General features: G+C 62.5%; 3 protein-coding genes across 3 annotated transcripts in view; 1 reads left to right on the forward strand and 2 right to left on the reverse strand.

The window, feature by feature from the left end:
* Nucleotides 1-24: 24 nt before the first annotated feature.
* On the forward strand, nucleotides 25-2,063 carry TYSND1 (trypsin like peroxisomal matrix peptidase 1). The gene is made up of 4 exons (XM_062001686.1): nucleotides 25-1,034; nucleotides 1,123-1,256; nucleotides 1,351-1,536; nucleotides 1,619-2,063. The coding sequence occupies exons 1-4, from the start codon at nucleotides 25-27 to the stop codon at nucleotides 1,828-1,830; spliced, it is 1,542 nt and encodes a 513-aa protein (XP_061857670.1). The 3' UTR covers nucleotides 1,831-2,063.
* A 659-nt stretch (nucleotides 2,064-2,722) lies between these two features.
* Nucleotides 2,723-7,975, reverse strand: SPOCK2 (SPARC (osteonectin), cwcv and kazal like domains proteoglycan 2). The gene is made up of 10 exons (XM_062001342.1): nucleotides 7,636-7,975; nucleotides 5,312-5,357; nucleotides 4,934-5,048; nucleotides 4,736-4,838; nucleotides 4,546-4,654; nucleotides 4,352-4,471; nucleotides 4,052-4,270; nucleotides 3,618-3,680; nucleotides 3,355-3,492; nucleotides 2,723-3,273 (listed from the first exon to the last, which is right to left on the reverse strand). The coding sequence occupies exons 1-10, from the start codon at nucleotides 7,858-7,860 to the stop codon at nucleotides 3,128-3,130; spliced, it is 1,284 nt and encodes a 427-aa protein (XP_061857326.1). The 5' UTR covers nucleotides 7,861-7,975; the 3' UTR covers nucleotides 2,723-3,127.
* Nucleotides 7,976-10,864: 2,889 nt separating this feature from the next.
* The window catches only part of ASCC1 (activating signal cointegrator 1 complex subunit 1), a 41,002-nt gene continuing 36,547 nt past the window's right edge, over nucleotides 10,865-15,319 (reverse strand). Inside the window, exon 10 of the mRNA XM_062001325.1 lies at nucleotides 10,865-11,437. Coding sequence (XP_061857309.1) covers nucleotides 11,318-11,437 — 120 coding nt within the window. The 3' untranslated portion in view covers nucleotides 10,865-11,317. The remainder of the gene's footprint in view (nucleotides 11,438-15,319) is intronic.

Genomic DNA, 15,319 nt, shown 5'->3' on the forward strand with positions numbered 1-15,319 from the left:
CTGCCCGCCCCTCAGCCCGCCGCCATGGCGGAGGAGGCGGCGGCGGCGGCGGCGCGTGACTGCTGCTGCCTGGTCAGCCTCGGCGGGGCCTGCGCGGCGCCGGGCGGCGGCCCCCGCAGCTGCAGCGGGGTGCTGCTGAGCCGCCGCCCCGCGCTGGTGCTGTGCCAGGGAGCTGTGTTCGCCCCGTTGCTGCGGGACGGCCCCGCCGCCTGGGCGCGGCCCCGCGCCCTCCCGCCCGCCGCGCTCCGGCCCTGCCCGTCCCTCGTGGTCCTGCAGCCCGCGGCCCCGGGCGGCCCGGCCGGCGGCGTGCGGCAGTGCGAGGCTCAGCTCCTGGCGCTGGTGCCCTGCGGCGCCTTCCGGCGGGCGCTGGACGCGGCCTTCGGCCCGGCCCAGCACTGGCGTTTCGGCGGGGAGGAGGCGGGGGACGACCCGCGGGCGCTGCCCTGGTTCGCCTGGCTGAGGGTGCCGGGCCTCGACACCCCCGACGGCGGCTGGGCGGCCCGCGCCGACGCCGGCAGCCTGCGGAGGGGCGAGGGGCTGCTGGCCTGCGGCTCGCCCTTCGGAGCCCTCTGCCCCGACCTGTTCCTCAACACCCTGAGCAGAGGGGTGGTGAGCAACCTGGCCGGGGAGCGCAACGCCCTCATCCTCACGGACGCGCGCTGCCTGCCCGGCACCGAGGGCGGCGGGGCCTTCGTGCCCGCGCCCGCCGGGCCCCGGCTGGTGGCCGTCATCGCCGCCTCCTTCTGCTGGAAGGGCGCCGAGTGGGTCGGGCTCACCCTGCTCTGCTCGCTCGCCGCCATCCTGCGCAGCAGCGCCGGGGTGCTGGGCGAGGCGGGGGTGGCGGTGCCGCCGGTGCTGGCGGCCGCGGCGCGGGCGGGAGGCGGGCGGGACGCGCTGGGCTGGGTGGCGCTGGTGGAGTGCGGGGCGGCGTGGGGCTCGGGCGTGCTGCTGGCCCCGCGGCTGCTGCTCACCTGCCGGCACGTGGTGGAGGCGCGGGGGCTCCTCCGTGTGACGGCGGCGCCCGGCCCCAGCCGGTGAGTGCGTGCGGCCACGCGTCCCCCCCGCCTTGTCCCGCACCCCACGTCGCCCCCCGCCGTTACACGTCGCATACCGTGTCCTTAGGCCTGCCGCCGTGCTCGGAGGGCGTGTGGTGTTCACCACCGAGGAGTCGTCCCCCTTCGACGTGGCGGTGGTGGAGCTGCAGGAGAGCGTGCCGGGCTTCGTCCCCCCGTGCCCAGCGGACGCTTTCCTCCCAGGTAAGGTCCGGGGGGACGTGTGTGGTGCTGGGGTGGGGGTCACCAGCCTCCCTCTATACCAACGTGCCTCCCCCTCCCGCTGCCCCTACCCCAGGAGAGGAGGTGAGCGTGGTGGGCTTTGGGGCACTGGGGCCGGTGTGCGGCCCCTCGGTGACGGCCGGGGTCCTCTCGGCCGTGGTGGCCGTGGCCGGGCGCCCCGTCATGCTGCAGACCACCTGTGCTGTCCACGGGGGCTCCAGCGGCGGCCCCCTCGTCGCCTCCCGCAGCGGACGCCTCCTGGGTAAGCCAACGGGTCCCCCTTGGGGGTGTGCCCCCCACCCCAGTTACGCCAGCCACACAGGCATCCCTCCTCTCCCCTCCAGGGATCGTGGCCAGCAACACCCGGGACACTGCTGCGGGGGCCACCTACCCCCACCTCAACTTCTGCATCCCCATCACGGTGCTGCAGCCCCCCATCATGCGCTACCGCTGCACGGGCAACCCCTCCGCCTTGGCCGTGCTCAACCAGGCGGGCGAGGGCGTGCGGGCGGCGTGGCGGCTCCAGCGGCAGACGGGCCCCACCAGCAAGCTCTGACCTGCCTCCCGAGGGGCACATGCCAGGGAGGGGGCTGCACCAGCCCCTCTTTGGCCTCACATGTGTCAAGGCCAAGCACCCGGACCCCGCAGGCGTGGGGAAGGGTGGGTGTGCTGGGGTGGGGGATGCAGCATTGGTGCCTTTGTCAGCTTGCTGGCATCCCCAAACTGGGGAGGGGGTTTGGTTTACTTTCTTTTCTTTCTCAAGCCATAAATGCTGTGAATCAAGTGTCAGAGGTGTTTTGGGACCTGGGTCCTGAGCTATCACGGGCCACTGGGGTGGGTGGTGGGGCAGGAGAGGTGCTGTGGGTCAATGCGAGGAGAGGGCTAAGGGCAGGGGAGCAGGGTTGATGTCACAGTTTCAGTGATCTTGGGGGCAGCCCAGAGGAGGCTGGAGGGAGAGACTTGAGTCCTGGGGAGGCTAGGAGGGTTGTGCCTTTATCAGGCCCTGGCTTGGGGGCAGGTTGGTTTGGAGGTAGGGAGAGGATGGCCTGTAATGGATGACTGGGGTCAGAGACGGGGTTGGGGTCCTGCTTGGGGCTGGAGAGGGAAGTGTCAGATCTGCATCCTGCTGCGCTCCAGGCCCTGGGGGAAGCTGAAGAGGGTTGGTTTGGGGCTGGGGTCCCGAGCTAGTAGTAGGGGGGCGCTATTTAGAGCTGGGAATGATGTCAAGAGGTAGGGGGCTGTGACAGCTCCAACCCCATGTCAGTCCAGCGTGGGGGATCCAACCCAGGGGCAACTCCCTCACACGCGGGGTTCAGCAGCAAGCCCTGTCCCCCGCTGGGGCACTGCCCCGTGTCCCCCCAGCCCCTCAGGCTGTGCCGGTGGGGGCAGCTGTGGCACGGGGGCTGTGGGAGGAACGGGCGGGTGAGTGTTTGACACAGCACGGGGTATTTATTTCACAGCCGCTACACAACGCCGGGGCGGCCGCGCAAGCACAGGGGGGCTCAGGGCAGGGGGAGATGCAGGGAGGAGGCAGCTTATCTAGGGGAAAATTATGCCTGTTTTTCTCCTTTTTCCCCCACTTTTATTAGTGCCGTTTGCCTGGTTGAAGACCACGTGGCAGCACACTGGGCCTACAAGGCTCTACCCAAAAAAAAAGCAGCTCAAATTCGCACAAGCACGGCCCCCCCGCCCTGCTCGCCCCCTCCCTGGGCGAGCACCCCAGTGCCCCAGCCCACACGGGGCCGGGGAGGGGTTGCACCCACCCCGTGCCCCCTGGCTGCGAGGGGACCACGGGGTGCCCCGGCGGGGGGGCTGCTGCCCGGCCGTGCCGCCCACCGCATGCTCCCGCTCCTCTACCAGATGTATCCACCGTCGTCGCCCTCGCCCGCCTCGCCCTCCTCCTCCTCGCCTTCCTCGCCCGCCTCCTCAGGCTCCTTCTCCTCCTCGTCCTCCCAGCCCACGCTGCTCCCGAAGTCTCCCGAAAACCCCGTTGCCTCCTCTGCGGAGGGCAGAGGTTGGTGGCGGGGGCGCGGGGCTGCTGCCCTCTGCCTGGGGCTGGGGGGCTGCCCCTGGCGCTCACCGCAGTCGGGGCTGCCGCGGCCACGGGTGCCCGTCAGCTCGGTCCCGTGCTGGTCCACGCACCAGCACTCGCCGCCGCCCGGCTCGCACTGTGCCCGCCGGTAGTACCCATCCTCGTCACAGCTGGGGATGAAGGTGCCTGCGGGGAAGCCGTGACCCCCCTGCCCGCCCCACACACCCCCTACGCAGCTCCCCAGCCCTGGCGCAGCCGCACAGGCCCCTGCCAGGGTGGGGAGCACAGGAGCCCCAGGACCCCTCACTCACCTGGCTTTTTTTTGGCTGCTTCTTGGATCTGTATCTTCTCCAGCTCCCTGAGACAAGGCGGCTCTGCAGCACCCCCATGTGCCACTCTTAAGGTGGGCAGGCACACCCCTCGACCCTATAGCACCCCCTCCCTTCCTTACTGCACCACCCTCCCCCTCATGGTGGGCACATCCAGGTCCCATGATATGCAGCCCCTTGACCCCACACTGTCCCTCATCGCCAGCCCATGCCATCCATACCCCACAAACCACTGTGTGCTTCCCCATGACCTCAGAGCATGCACATCCCACCCCCAGTGCACAGCTCCCCAATCCCACAGCATCACCATAACCCCACAGCGTGTTCCCCAAACCCCACAGTGTACAAGCCCCGTGCCCACACCGCCAGCCCCCCGTCCCCCCCAAAGCGTGCACCCTGTTCCCGGTGTGACGCACTTTCCCTCCAGAAGCAGAAGCACCACTCTGGCGCGGAGACGCGTCCGTCCCTGGAGGTGTCGCAGGAGTTGAAGAAGGCGCGGATGCACACCTCGTACTTGTCCAGGTTGATGGCGGCCAGCTCGGCCGCCTCCAGGAAGAGATCCCCGCTGGTGTCCAGCCGGGCAAACATCCACCCCACGGCCTCCTTGCAGCTGGCAGCCACGCTCCTCTCCAGCGCTGTGGGGATGCGGCCCGTGGTTGCCTGGCCCTCCCCAGGAGGGTGGCGGCATCCCCCCTCCCCGCACGTGGGTCACGCACCAGTGGCGGGGCTGGCAGGGAGCCCGCCGGAGCCGTTCTGCTTGGCATTCTCCCGCAGGAGCTGGAACCAGTCACGCAGGCGGTCGCCCAAGTCGGCCAGGTCCTGCCCGGTGCACGGCTCTGGGGGTCGGGGGGGCAGTGTTAGGCCAGGCAGGGCCCAGGGACGCCCCCCCGACGCCCCCTGTCCCGCTCACCTTGCTTGCTCTCAGTGGTGGGGCTGCGGGGGGTTGGGCAGGGGCACTGCCCCTCACACCGCACTGTCAGCTGCTTGCTGGCCAGGCACGCCTGCTGCTCCAGCTTGCACTGTGGGGCAGCAGCGGGGCCTCAACGGGGGGCTGTGGGGCATGGAGCCCCCTTCCCGTGGCAAGGGGCCACCATCCTTACCGCCGAGCTGTAGGTGTGGCCGTCAGAGCCGCAGACGGCAGCGAGTGGGGCGGCGTGGCAGGGCCGGCAGCCCCCGTGCCCCTTGGCACCCAGCGGCTTGATCCTGCACAGGGAGGAGGGGGACGGTGGTGCTGAGTACCCCTGCCTCAGCCCCCCCAGCTTGCCACCTGCTCATCCCTGGCCGCGTCGCACTCCCACCTGTGCTCCAGCTTCTTGCGGCTGATGCACATGGCCCGTTGGTAGCCCTGCGCCACGCACACCTTGTGCCGGCTGCACTTCACCTTCTGGCAGGGGTCCTTGGTGGTGTCCAGGGCTGGGGGATGAGAGCAGAGAGGGGTCGAGGCAGGCGGAGGGGACAGGCAGGGAGCCCCAGCAGCACTGGCCACCGGCCGGCCCCGCACAAAGCACCATTCAGGCTGCAGCTGGGCGGCCGCCTTGGCACCAGCTGCCGCTTCCCGGCACGCACCGGCCCTGCCACCGCTCCCCACCGGAAGGGAAAAGCCCAGCAAGCATGCCCCCCACACACATGCCAGCCGGCAGCGAGCCCCTTGCACCCCATCCCACACCCCGTGGTACCTTCATCCCCGGGCTGGTTGCCCTCCCAGCTCTTGATGTAGTCATCCTGCAAAGCAGGGAGAGCCTGGATGAGCACAAGTGGCGGGAGAGGCGGCACCCACGTGCCACCACACTGCTGGGGCCACTAGCCCCTCCACACACGAGCACCACACACACATACTCATCCCCCGAGCACACCCCACATGGAGAGGGGGGCAGCGGGGATGAGGAGCACCCTGCCCCGCTCCAAAGGCCGCCAGGGCGCAGCAGCCCTTCAACGCTCACCTCCACCTCCTGGCAGCGTGGCAGCAAGACAGAGGCCAGCACCGAAAAAAAGGAGAAAGCAAGAGTGTCTGCCGTCAGCCCCTGGGCAGCCAGAAGCACCCTGTACCAGATGGACACCCCACACCTGCCCAGGTGCCCAAGACTCTTGTCACCAGCATCACCGGCACCCACCACCAATACGAAACCCTTGAGACCCATCATCCTGAAGAGCCCTCATGCAACAGAGCGTTCCCCATTGTCCCTCGGCCAGCAGGAAGGGCAGGGAGCGGGGATGGCAGAGGCATTGGGCAAGGGAAGCCCCTGGGAGCCCAGAGAGGCCCCACTGTGGTCCCTGCGGGGTGACAGTGCTTGTGCTGCTGCCCCAGTTTTGCACCCGCCGGCCTGGGAGCTGGCTAAGACGGAGGTTGCTGCCTGGGGAGGCAGAGCTGCTCCCCTGGGGCAGCAGAAGCACCCCGTGGGGCAGGGGCAGCAGCCGGGGACCCGAAGGCTGGCGGCAGGCGTGTGACACGGCGGGACGCGCCGGGGCGGCTTTGGTGAGAAAGCGGGAGCGTCCCGGGGAGGACGGGCAGGGGCTTCGCCGGCAGCTCGAGGCGGAGGCGCGGGAGCCCGCTCCGGAGGGGACGTCTCTCGCTCCGGCGCGGCGGCGTTGGCACCGCAATCGATAGGCTGCCTTCCCGTGCCGTGATTAGTAACACTGCGGCGCGGCGGCTCCCTGCGGCGCGGCTTTCAGCAGGGCCAGCGGCCCCCTCCCTGCTGCGCCGCGCGGGTCGCGCTCCCCTCGCCCGACAGACACACACATCCATCGGATTTGCTTATTAATCTGCACTAACCGCCGTCGAGGCCGCAGCACGCCCACCCGCTCCCCCCTGGCACGGCCGAGACGGCCCCATGCGTGCTGCTAGCACCCAGGGGTGGGGGAGCCTTCTCGGCCCCCTCCGGGATGCCCGGCGTGGCGGGGGCACATCACACGTGCTCCCTCTCGAGCATCCGCAGCCAGCCTCGCAGGGTCCCAGGTGCCCCGCGCCCGCGTTGCCCGGCCCGCAATGCTGCCAGCGGAGGTCTCCCGGGAGGGGTTTACCTCATCCCCTGTGCCCTTGCCTACGCTGTGCCCCCCTCGCTCTTTTACTGAAGGGAACACGTCTCTCGGCAGCAGATCCCTGCTGCCAAGGAGAACCTGAGTGTGCATCGGAACAAAGACCACAGGGGCCGGCTCAGTGAATGCCCCCTCCCCACTCGGCTGCCCACATCCCCTGGACCCCCTGGACAGGGCTGCAGCGCCGAGCCCCTGCCCTGAAGGACGCGAGTTGGGGGTAACGTGAGGGGCAGAGATCTAAAATAAGCGCAGGAATAATCCCTAACTGCCCAACAACAAATCAAGGGCTTGGAATTAAATGCCATTGAGGCCGTTCTAAGGATTGCGTATAAGCAAGAGGTTACAGGATCTGAGCAGAACGCACCCAGTCACTGCCATTGCCCCGGCAGGATCTGCGTCCTCGCCCTCCCGGCCTCGTGTCCATCCTCTGCCCCAGGCCCAGCACCCGTCGAGCCAGGGCTGCAGCACACGCAGGGCTCAGGGGAGTCCGAGTCCCAGAGGATGCCCGTGGCCCGACCCAAGCCGAGCTGTCAGCCCGGGCTCAGCCCTCCCCGCCGCCTGCGCTGCTGCGGGGCGAGCGTGTCGGCTACCGCAGCACCCCGGGGCCCTGCGCAGGTTGGCTTTGGGTGACAAGCCCGGCCACGGTGCCCTTGGCATCAGCCGCGCCAGCTTCGGCGCCAGGCACGGTGGCGCCGGTCCCGGTGGCCCGAGCGCTGGCGCTGCCGAAGCCGGGAGCATCCCCCGGGTACCGGGGCCGGCAGCCGCCCACGGCCGCGGCAGCAGGATGCGGGCAGCGCCGAGCATCCCCGGCCGCCTGCGACGGCCCCGGGGACCGGCGGCGGTGCCGGGGGAGGGTCGTGCTGCGGCAGCCGCAGCGGTGGGGCGGGGAGGGGGCTCCCCGGGACCGGCGGCGTGTCTCGCTTCCCCCACCCTCGCCCTCCCCGCCCCGCTGCCGGCGCGGACTCACGTCTCGGAAGCGGTTCCAGTGCTTGATCCTGCCGCCGTACTGGGAGATGGAGGAGAGCCATTGCTCGTCCTCCATGAAATTGCCGGGGCTCTCCCCCGCCGCAGCGGGCCCGGGGCCGGTGGCGGGCCCGGGGCCGGCGGCGGCGGCGGCGGGCAGGAGCAAGGCCAGCAGGGCCAGGAGGGCGCGGCGCCCGCCGCAGCCCCGCATGCTGCCGCAGCCCCGCATGCTGCCGCAGCGCCGGGGGGAGCGGGCGGCGCGGAGCGAAACTGCGCGGAGCGGTGGGGAGGGGATGAGAACGGAGCGGAGCGGTGTGGTGCGGTGCGGTGCGGTTCGCACGGGGAGGCGCCGGCGGCGAGTGCGACCGCGGGGCGGCACCGGCGGGAGGGGCCGAGGCGGAGCCTCCGCCGCACCCACCGCACCTGCGCGCCGGCTGCGGGGCGGGGGGCCCGCTGGCACGGCACGGCACGGCCACAGCTCCTGGCCCGACCCGGACCCCATCCCGCAGCCGCTGACTCTGTCCTGTCCCCATTCCGCACCGCTCATCCCCACCCCGCAGCCCTCATCCTGCGTCCTTGGTCCCTATCAGGTCCCCATCCTGCATCTCTTGTCCCTCCCCTGCCCGCATTCCGCAGCCCCCGGCCCTGCCCCGTCCCAATCCTGCATCTCTCATCCCTGGTCCTTACCCTGTTCCCATCCCACAGCCCTCATTCTGTATCTCTGGTCCCTACCACATCCCCAATTCCACATCTCGCACCCTCCATTCACTGCCACACCCCCATCCTGCATCCCGCATTCCCAGTCCTTACCATATGCCCGTCCCTGCCACACCTCCATCCCGTATCTGCATTCCAAGTCCCACCATGTTCCCATCCCACCTGTCCTGCCCCTGCTTTGTTCCCCCCTTGCATCCCTGCTCCTTGCCCTGTGTCCATCCCACATTCCCACAACCCTTCTCCTCACCACATCCCCATCCTGCAATCCCCAGCCTGCATTACTTCTCCCTCTTGTCTCCTCCCCTGGAACCTTCACCCTCCATCCCCACCAAACCCCTGTCCCACTTCTTGCAACCCATTCCCATCCATTATCCCCTGTCCTTGCCCTGTCCCCATCCTCCCACCCCTGTCCCTGCAGCCCCTGTCCCTAAGCCACCCCAACACAATGTTTTGGGGCTCTGGGGAAGATGCCCACCCCTGCCCTGGGGTGCTTTGTACCGCAATGCTTTTGGGGTTTTCCACCTCTGAGTCACAATGGGCATTGCACTTGCAGGGTCATCTCCATCTGCTCAGGCTTGGCAAGGAAAGGTAGTGACAACTCACCCTGGCTGCAGCTGGGAAGGAGCAGGGGAGGCACAGGACCCCACACCCCACTGTGACTTGAGTAGCTGCAGCCAGGCAGCTCCCGGCACACCCCGGGGTCTTCCTCTCCCCACGAGGATGCCCTGCATGGGCAGAACACAGCGCTGAGCTTCCTTGTGGGAAATGTGGAGCAAAATGATGGGCTCAAAAAACATTCCACCTCCATTGTGCAACAGAGCTGCAGGGATCTGTGAGCAGGACACCAGCCTCCAGCACAGACAAGACTAAGGAAAGAAGTGGAGCCACAGACATCAGAACCTTTAGGCACCTACAACTCCACAGGTGACAGGAACAGACCAGAACCCTTAATTCTGCCTGGGAACAGAGGTGTGAAATGAGTTTTAATGTGGCAGGCTTAGAGCAGTGGGACAAAACATCGCCAAAATTTGACCAACCTCCAAATGGCCACAGCAGCAGCCGTCATGAAAACATGTCCACAGCACAGGGAAAAGGAAGAGGACTCCCAACTCAGCCTTCCTTTGCAGAAAAGTCATGTTTGCCTCCATGCTAAGAGGCTGTTTGTAGGGACAAAGCTAGTCCCATGTTAGAGGTGGGAAGGCTTAGACTCAAAGCCAGCTGTACTACAAGCCCACTTCAAAAACTCTGAACCAGCAGGATTAGGTGACAGCGGAGGAAAGGAGGTGTGATGGAAATGCCACCAATGCCCCATTAAGGAAAACGAGTGCAAATAGCACCTTCTGTCCTGTAGCACTCAGTTTCTTGGCCAGAGTTGTGAGAAATGCAGCAGGCAGGAGCTTTCTGAGGGGCCATCCCCCTCCCACGCAGGCAGCACGGCAGCAGCCGCCACAGCAGCTCCTGCGTCTCCTTTGGGCAGCTGATGAGATCTGCCAAATACCTATTCAGGCTGGCATAAGGTGACAGCAGCAGGCGCTGAGTGCTCTCAGCACCTCCTGGCACCAGGCTCCCCTCACTGAGGGAACAGGCTCGTGGGCAGCCCTGCCTCCACCGCTCACCCCGAGAGCACAGAGGTGTTTGGCTGCAAGGGAAAGTGGAGAGAAAAAGTCCAGTGGTTGTAATTAGGTGTGAGCATGGACTGCAGGCTGAAGGGCAACCAGCAAAACCACAGATGGTTTGATTTCCTGGCAGGCAGGCTTGAAAGCAGAGATGGGCAATTAGGTCTTGGAAACGTTGACTGGCATTGGAAACACAACCTTTAGGGGGAAAGAGGAATAAGAAAAAACTGTGAGGGTGAAGGAGCCCTGGCACAGGCTGCCCAGAGGGGTTGTGGAGTCTCCTTCCTTGGTCTTCAAGACCCGCCTGGACATGTTCCTATGTGACCTGATCTAGGTGACCCTGCTTCTGCAGGGGCGTTGGACTAGATGGTCTCTAAAGGTCCCTCCCAACCCTACCATTCTATGATTCTACGATGCTGAGCACCTCCCACTGCTGTTTGCCCACAGTCCCACAGCCAGCTTGCTTTGGGAGGGAGGGAATGAGCACCATCAGAAACGGGTACTGCCAGAACAGCCCCGGCCCTGCCTGCCCTGCTCCCACCTCACCACAGCCGGTTCCATGCTGCCAGCGCCAGGCTGCTGCAAAACAACTCAACACCAGCAGCTCCCAGATCTCAAGGCGTTTCTCCCGAAAGACTGTGTTGCTGTTTTTACCCAGCGTGGGGATTTACAAGAGGAACCGGTTGTCTTCAGATCTCAGGAGGATTCACTATGGTATCAAAGAGTTTTGCACTGCTTTTAACGGAGATGCCACCCACCAGGCCCGTGTCTTCTGACACGCTCCAAAACGGCCACTGGAAAGAGCTCTCACCATGAATGCTTTCTTGTTTATGCAGTTGTGTGCTCCAAGTTTAATTACAGAAACTATCAATGCAACTGGAGATAAACACTTTGCTTTTGAAGGGAAGGAGTTTATTTGGAGATGTACATCGCATAGGCACGCTACCGGGGATCCAAGCGATGCCTCACCTCAAGAGCGTTACACCACTCTCAGGGTGGATTTTAAACACTGATTCGAAGAACAAATTTTCTTCTTCTGAAATAAAGCCACGCTTAAATGTTGGTGGTGCCCCAAAAGCCACCTGCACCAGTTTTTCTAGTTGTTTTCTTGGAAGACAAACAGGCAGCAGACATCAAATGGGCACCTTTGTGGCATTTTGGTTACCGATGGGGAAAGGAGGCAGAAAGGCCCGGCTCCCTGCAAAGGCAATACGTGTGGGAAAGGCTGCAGGGAAATGCCAAGGTTCCTGGCTGTTGAGGGGCTGTGGGGTATCCCTGCATGGAGCTCCCACATTCCCATCCAATCCCCGCATCCTCTCCCATGCCATCGCAGGCCGAGCGGAGCCACTGGGGTCAGCTGCAGAAGCTGAGCTGCCCGCACGTCGTGTAGTAGCCAGAGGCATCCGAGGAGAAGCGCTGGGAAAGACGCACCGAGTCCAGCTGCACCTCTCCAAAGTAGAAGTTCTCAAAGAGCTGGAAGAGAGGACAAAACCCATTTGAGGGACACCTAGAAAAATGCAGCCTGCAGTTGGACCATGGATCTCTTGCAACAGCTGTCCCTACAAAGAGCCTCTGCTCGCAGTCTTGTTTTGCCTTTAACAACAGTTCTTTACATTATTTCCCCCCTAGAGACTGCACTTTGCCTTTAAAGCAAACAGGCTACAAAGGGACTCCACTTTTCTTCGACAGCAGCAGTTGCCCAAACCTTCCTCACCCTGCTTTCTAACTGCGTCTCGTCCCTTGAGGCTCTCTGCTGCCCTGAAGGCCACGACCTTGGGGTGGCTCCTGAGGTCACAGGCTCTGCAGCACCCAGGAGTGAGAGGTCAGGAGATTGTTACCAATCCAGTCCATAGGACATACAACTTAACAGTTAGAGCTCAGTCCTAATTCAAACTAGCAGCCTAGAGGCTCCTCATGCCAGCACTGAGCCCGCTTTGTTTGACAAATCCTTCTTTGTTCAGCAAAGACCTGAGTGCAAATGGACGCAAGCCAGCCACGCTGGGACCCGGAGGGCAGCTCTCTGCTGATTAATCCAATCGATGAAGCACACCAAAAAAATGACATCAGAATTTCTTACAGGGAAGTTCAGCAATGTTGCTGGAAAGGCCTCGTGTTCAGGCATAAAGTGCTCCTCCCATTCCATTAAAGCTCCACCTGGACACAGCCAGTCAGTACAGCCTTAGGAAAAGCTTTTCAGTGGAGATGCTGATTTCAAAACTCCGCTCAGCAGGAGCACTGTGAGTCACCAAGGGCCTGAGCAGGGACATCTCCCCACCACAGACATGTCCATAGCGTCCATTCCATCTGTCTCCTCTTGAATTTTCTACCCGTCCCTGCGGGCTTCAGCTGAAGACAGCCCCACCTTACAGAAGGCACCCATGCATCACCTCCTCTAGCATCAATTCCTCCATACAGCTCATTTGCCAAACCCAAATACCTAGTTAGCATCTGAAAGGCTGCACTTTGCCTCCTCAGAAAGGCATTTGGCTCTGCCTGGCACTGATCTGGGCACTTGGCTCTGCCTGGCACTGATTTGGGTATGACTGCTCTTTTGTTGGTTTTCCCAAGCATATCCTGCTTTGCAAATGCCCCTTTTTTTTAGCCAGAGGACCAGCTAGGTTTCTTTCAGGACAATTCCTAGTTTTGCTGTCACCCCTCAACAAAGGAGACAGGAAAGCAGCTCCCTGCCCATCTGCAGGGCAGAGCACTCAGGGCTTTGGTCTGGGAGCACTATGCGGGGCACTGGGCAGACGCCAGGCCTCATGAGGAACCCAGCCCCTACCCCACACCGCCAGCTCCCCCACACAGCCCCCTGCCCAGGCTTTGGCAGGGGCCAACGATCCCTCACGCACACGCAGCGGCCAGGCCCCTCTGAAGAGAAGGGGGAGCTCCCGGCGCTCGCCAAGCCCCTGCCTCAGCCTCAAACGGCCGCAGCTGCAGGCGGATGTGCTGCAGAGTGCTCGCTGCCAGCAGCCCACCTGCCAGGGACCAACTCCTCCTCCTCCTCCTCTTCCTTCCCAGCCTGCAGGGCAGCACAGGCACTCGACCCCCAGGCTGCTGCTGCAGAAAGCACTTGGGTTAGTTCCAATGCTGCCGAGAGGTGGATTTCTCTGTGCCAGACCACTCAGTCAGAGCGTGCCGGCTTCACAGGGGTGGTGGCTGGCTCCCAGCCCCCTGCCCTGCTTTCGGGGTGACTCTTATCCCTTAAGACCCTGGCACAAGGACCTGCTCTGCAGAGGGCCCAAAGTAATTTGCTGCTAATCACTCAGATTCATACTAAGCTGCGAGCTGCTGCCAGTTGGTGCCGTGCCACAGGATCCTGGGTGTCCCTGTGCCCAGGGCAGTGGGCCCCCCTGCTGAAAGGAAGGTGTGCTAAAGGAGTGTCTGAAATGGTGAGAGGAGGAAGAGACAGAAGAGAAATGACTACAGCCATGCAAACTCCATTTTACACAATTAAAGATTTATACAATTAAAGATTAATTACATTCCCCAAAGCCAGCATAGTTCACGTTAGAGAACTTAGGATAAAATGTCTCATGAATAAGAGATGGTAGTAAAAAGGGGTTGGTCTCCTTTCTGGTTTTGTTTTGGCTGATCTGAGAAGGACGGATGATTTCCAGCTCTGCGGAGCTCGCTGCGGTGCCCACTCCCCCCAACCCCTAACACCCCTCTCTGTCAAAACAGTGGTTCACATGGATGTCCCTCCACTCTCTGCCCAGGAAAGATGGAAATCACCTCTCTCCATTCCAAACAGAGGGAGCAGTAGGAGCTGCTGGGACAGGAGAGACAGAGATTTGAAAGGGTTTTTTCTGAAGGGAGATGAGATACGAAGTCTTTGCAAATGTGAAGAAAGGAAAGGAAATGCTGGGATGTGCCTGTCTCATCAAACCTTTACACAAACCAACCAAAGGAAGGCACTTTCCAACACTTGATTGTATCATCTCTGCACACCACAACCTGTTTTTCCTTACAAAACACACGTACTTCAAAGTAAAAATTAGATAACAAGACAATGCCTTCCCCCTGGCCCCTTTTGCCAGGCACAGCCTTGGGCACATTGGACCAGAAAGACAATCAGAAAGTCCCAGAAGACACTGGCCGCAGCTAAAAGGGAAGCAAAACCCGTGTACCAAAGCACTTTGTATTCCCTTGGCTTTTTTAAGCCCTGCCACCTCTCATGTGTCCGAGAGTGTGTGTGTTTCCCAGGGAGAATGCTGCTAGGACTATTGATTTTTGGTAATGTAGCTGTACTTTCTGAAAGTAAACATGCTACAAGATTTAGAGGACAACCACAGACATTTTTTTCTGCTCTTGTTTCAAGGCAGCTTCTCAGTGATGCCTCTTTGCTCCCTGAGGCTTCTTCCCATGACAGAACCCCTCAGCCAGCAGGCGAGAGGATCATGGCCTGGCCACTGCACAGATGAGACCTGCCTTGGGCAGTGGGGAGGAAGGTCCCTCAGACACAGAATCCCAGAATGGTCAGGGTTGGAAGGGACCTCTAAAGATCACTCAGTCCAACCCCCTGCTAAAGCAGGTTCCCCTGGATCAGGTCACACAGGAACGTGTCCAGGCAGGTTTGAAAACCTTCAGAGAAGGAGACTCCACACCCTCCCTTGGCAGCCTGTGCCAGGGCTCCCTCACCCTTCTTACAGCAAAGAAGTCTTTCCTTGTGTTTAAGTGGAACTTCTTGTGTTCCAGTTTTTGTTCATTACTCCATATCCATTACACTGCACACTACAGAAAATAGTGTCACCCCATCCTCCTGATGTACACCTTTCAAATACCTGTAAATAATAATAAGATCCCTCCTCAGTCTCCTCAGACTAAACAGCCCCAGCTCCCGCAGCCTTTCCTCATAAGAAAGATGCTCCAGTCCCCTGATCATTTTGGTGGCCCTGTGCTGAACTCTCTCCAGAAGTTCTCTGTCCCTCTTGAGCTGGTGAGCCCAGAACTGGACACAGGACTCCAGATGAGGCCTCACCAGGGCAGAGGAGAGAGGAAGCAGAACCTCCCTTGACCTGCTGGCCACACTCTTCTGGATGCATCCCAGGATGCCATTGGCCTTCTTGGCCATTAGGGCACATTGCTGGCTCTTGTTCAGTTTATTATCAACCAGCACTCCCAGGTCTCTCTCTGCAGAGCTGCTCTTCAGCAGTTTGACTCCCAGCCTGTACTGGTGCATTGGGTTGTTCCTTCCCAGATGCAGGATTCTGCACTTGTCCTTGTTGAACCTCATGAGGTTCCTCTCTGCCCAATTCTCAAGCTGGTCAAGATCCCACTGAATGGCAGCACAGCCTCTGGGGAATCAGCCAGTCCTCCCAGTTTGGTGTCATCAGGGAACTTGCTGAGGGTACA

The sequence above is a fragment of the Colius striatus genome, chromosome 8, assembly GCF_028858725.1.
Source record: "Colius striatus isolate bColStr4 chromosome 8, bColStr4.1.hap1, whole genome shotgun sequence".
In the NCBI taxonomy this organism is placed as follows: domain Eukaryota; kingdom Metazoa; phylum Chordata; class Aves; order Coliiformes; family Coliidae; genus Colius; species Colius striatus.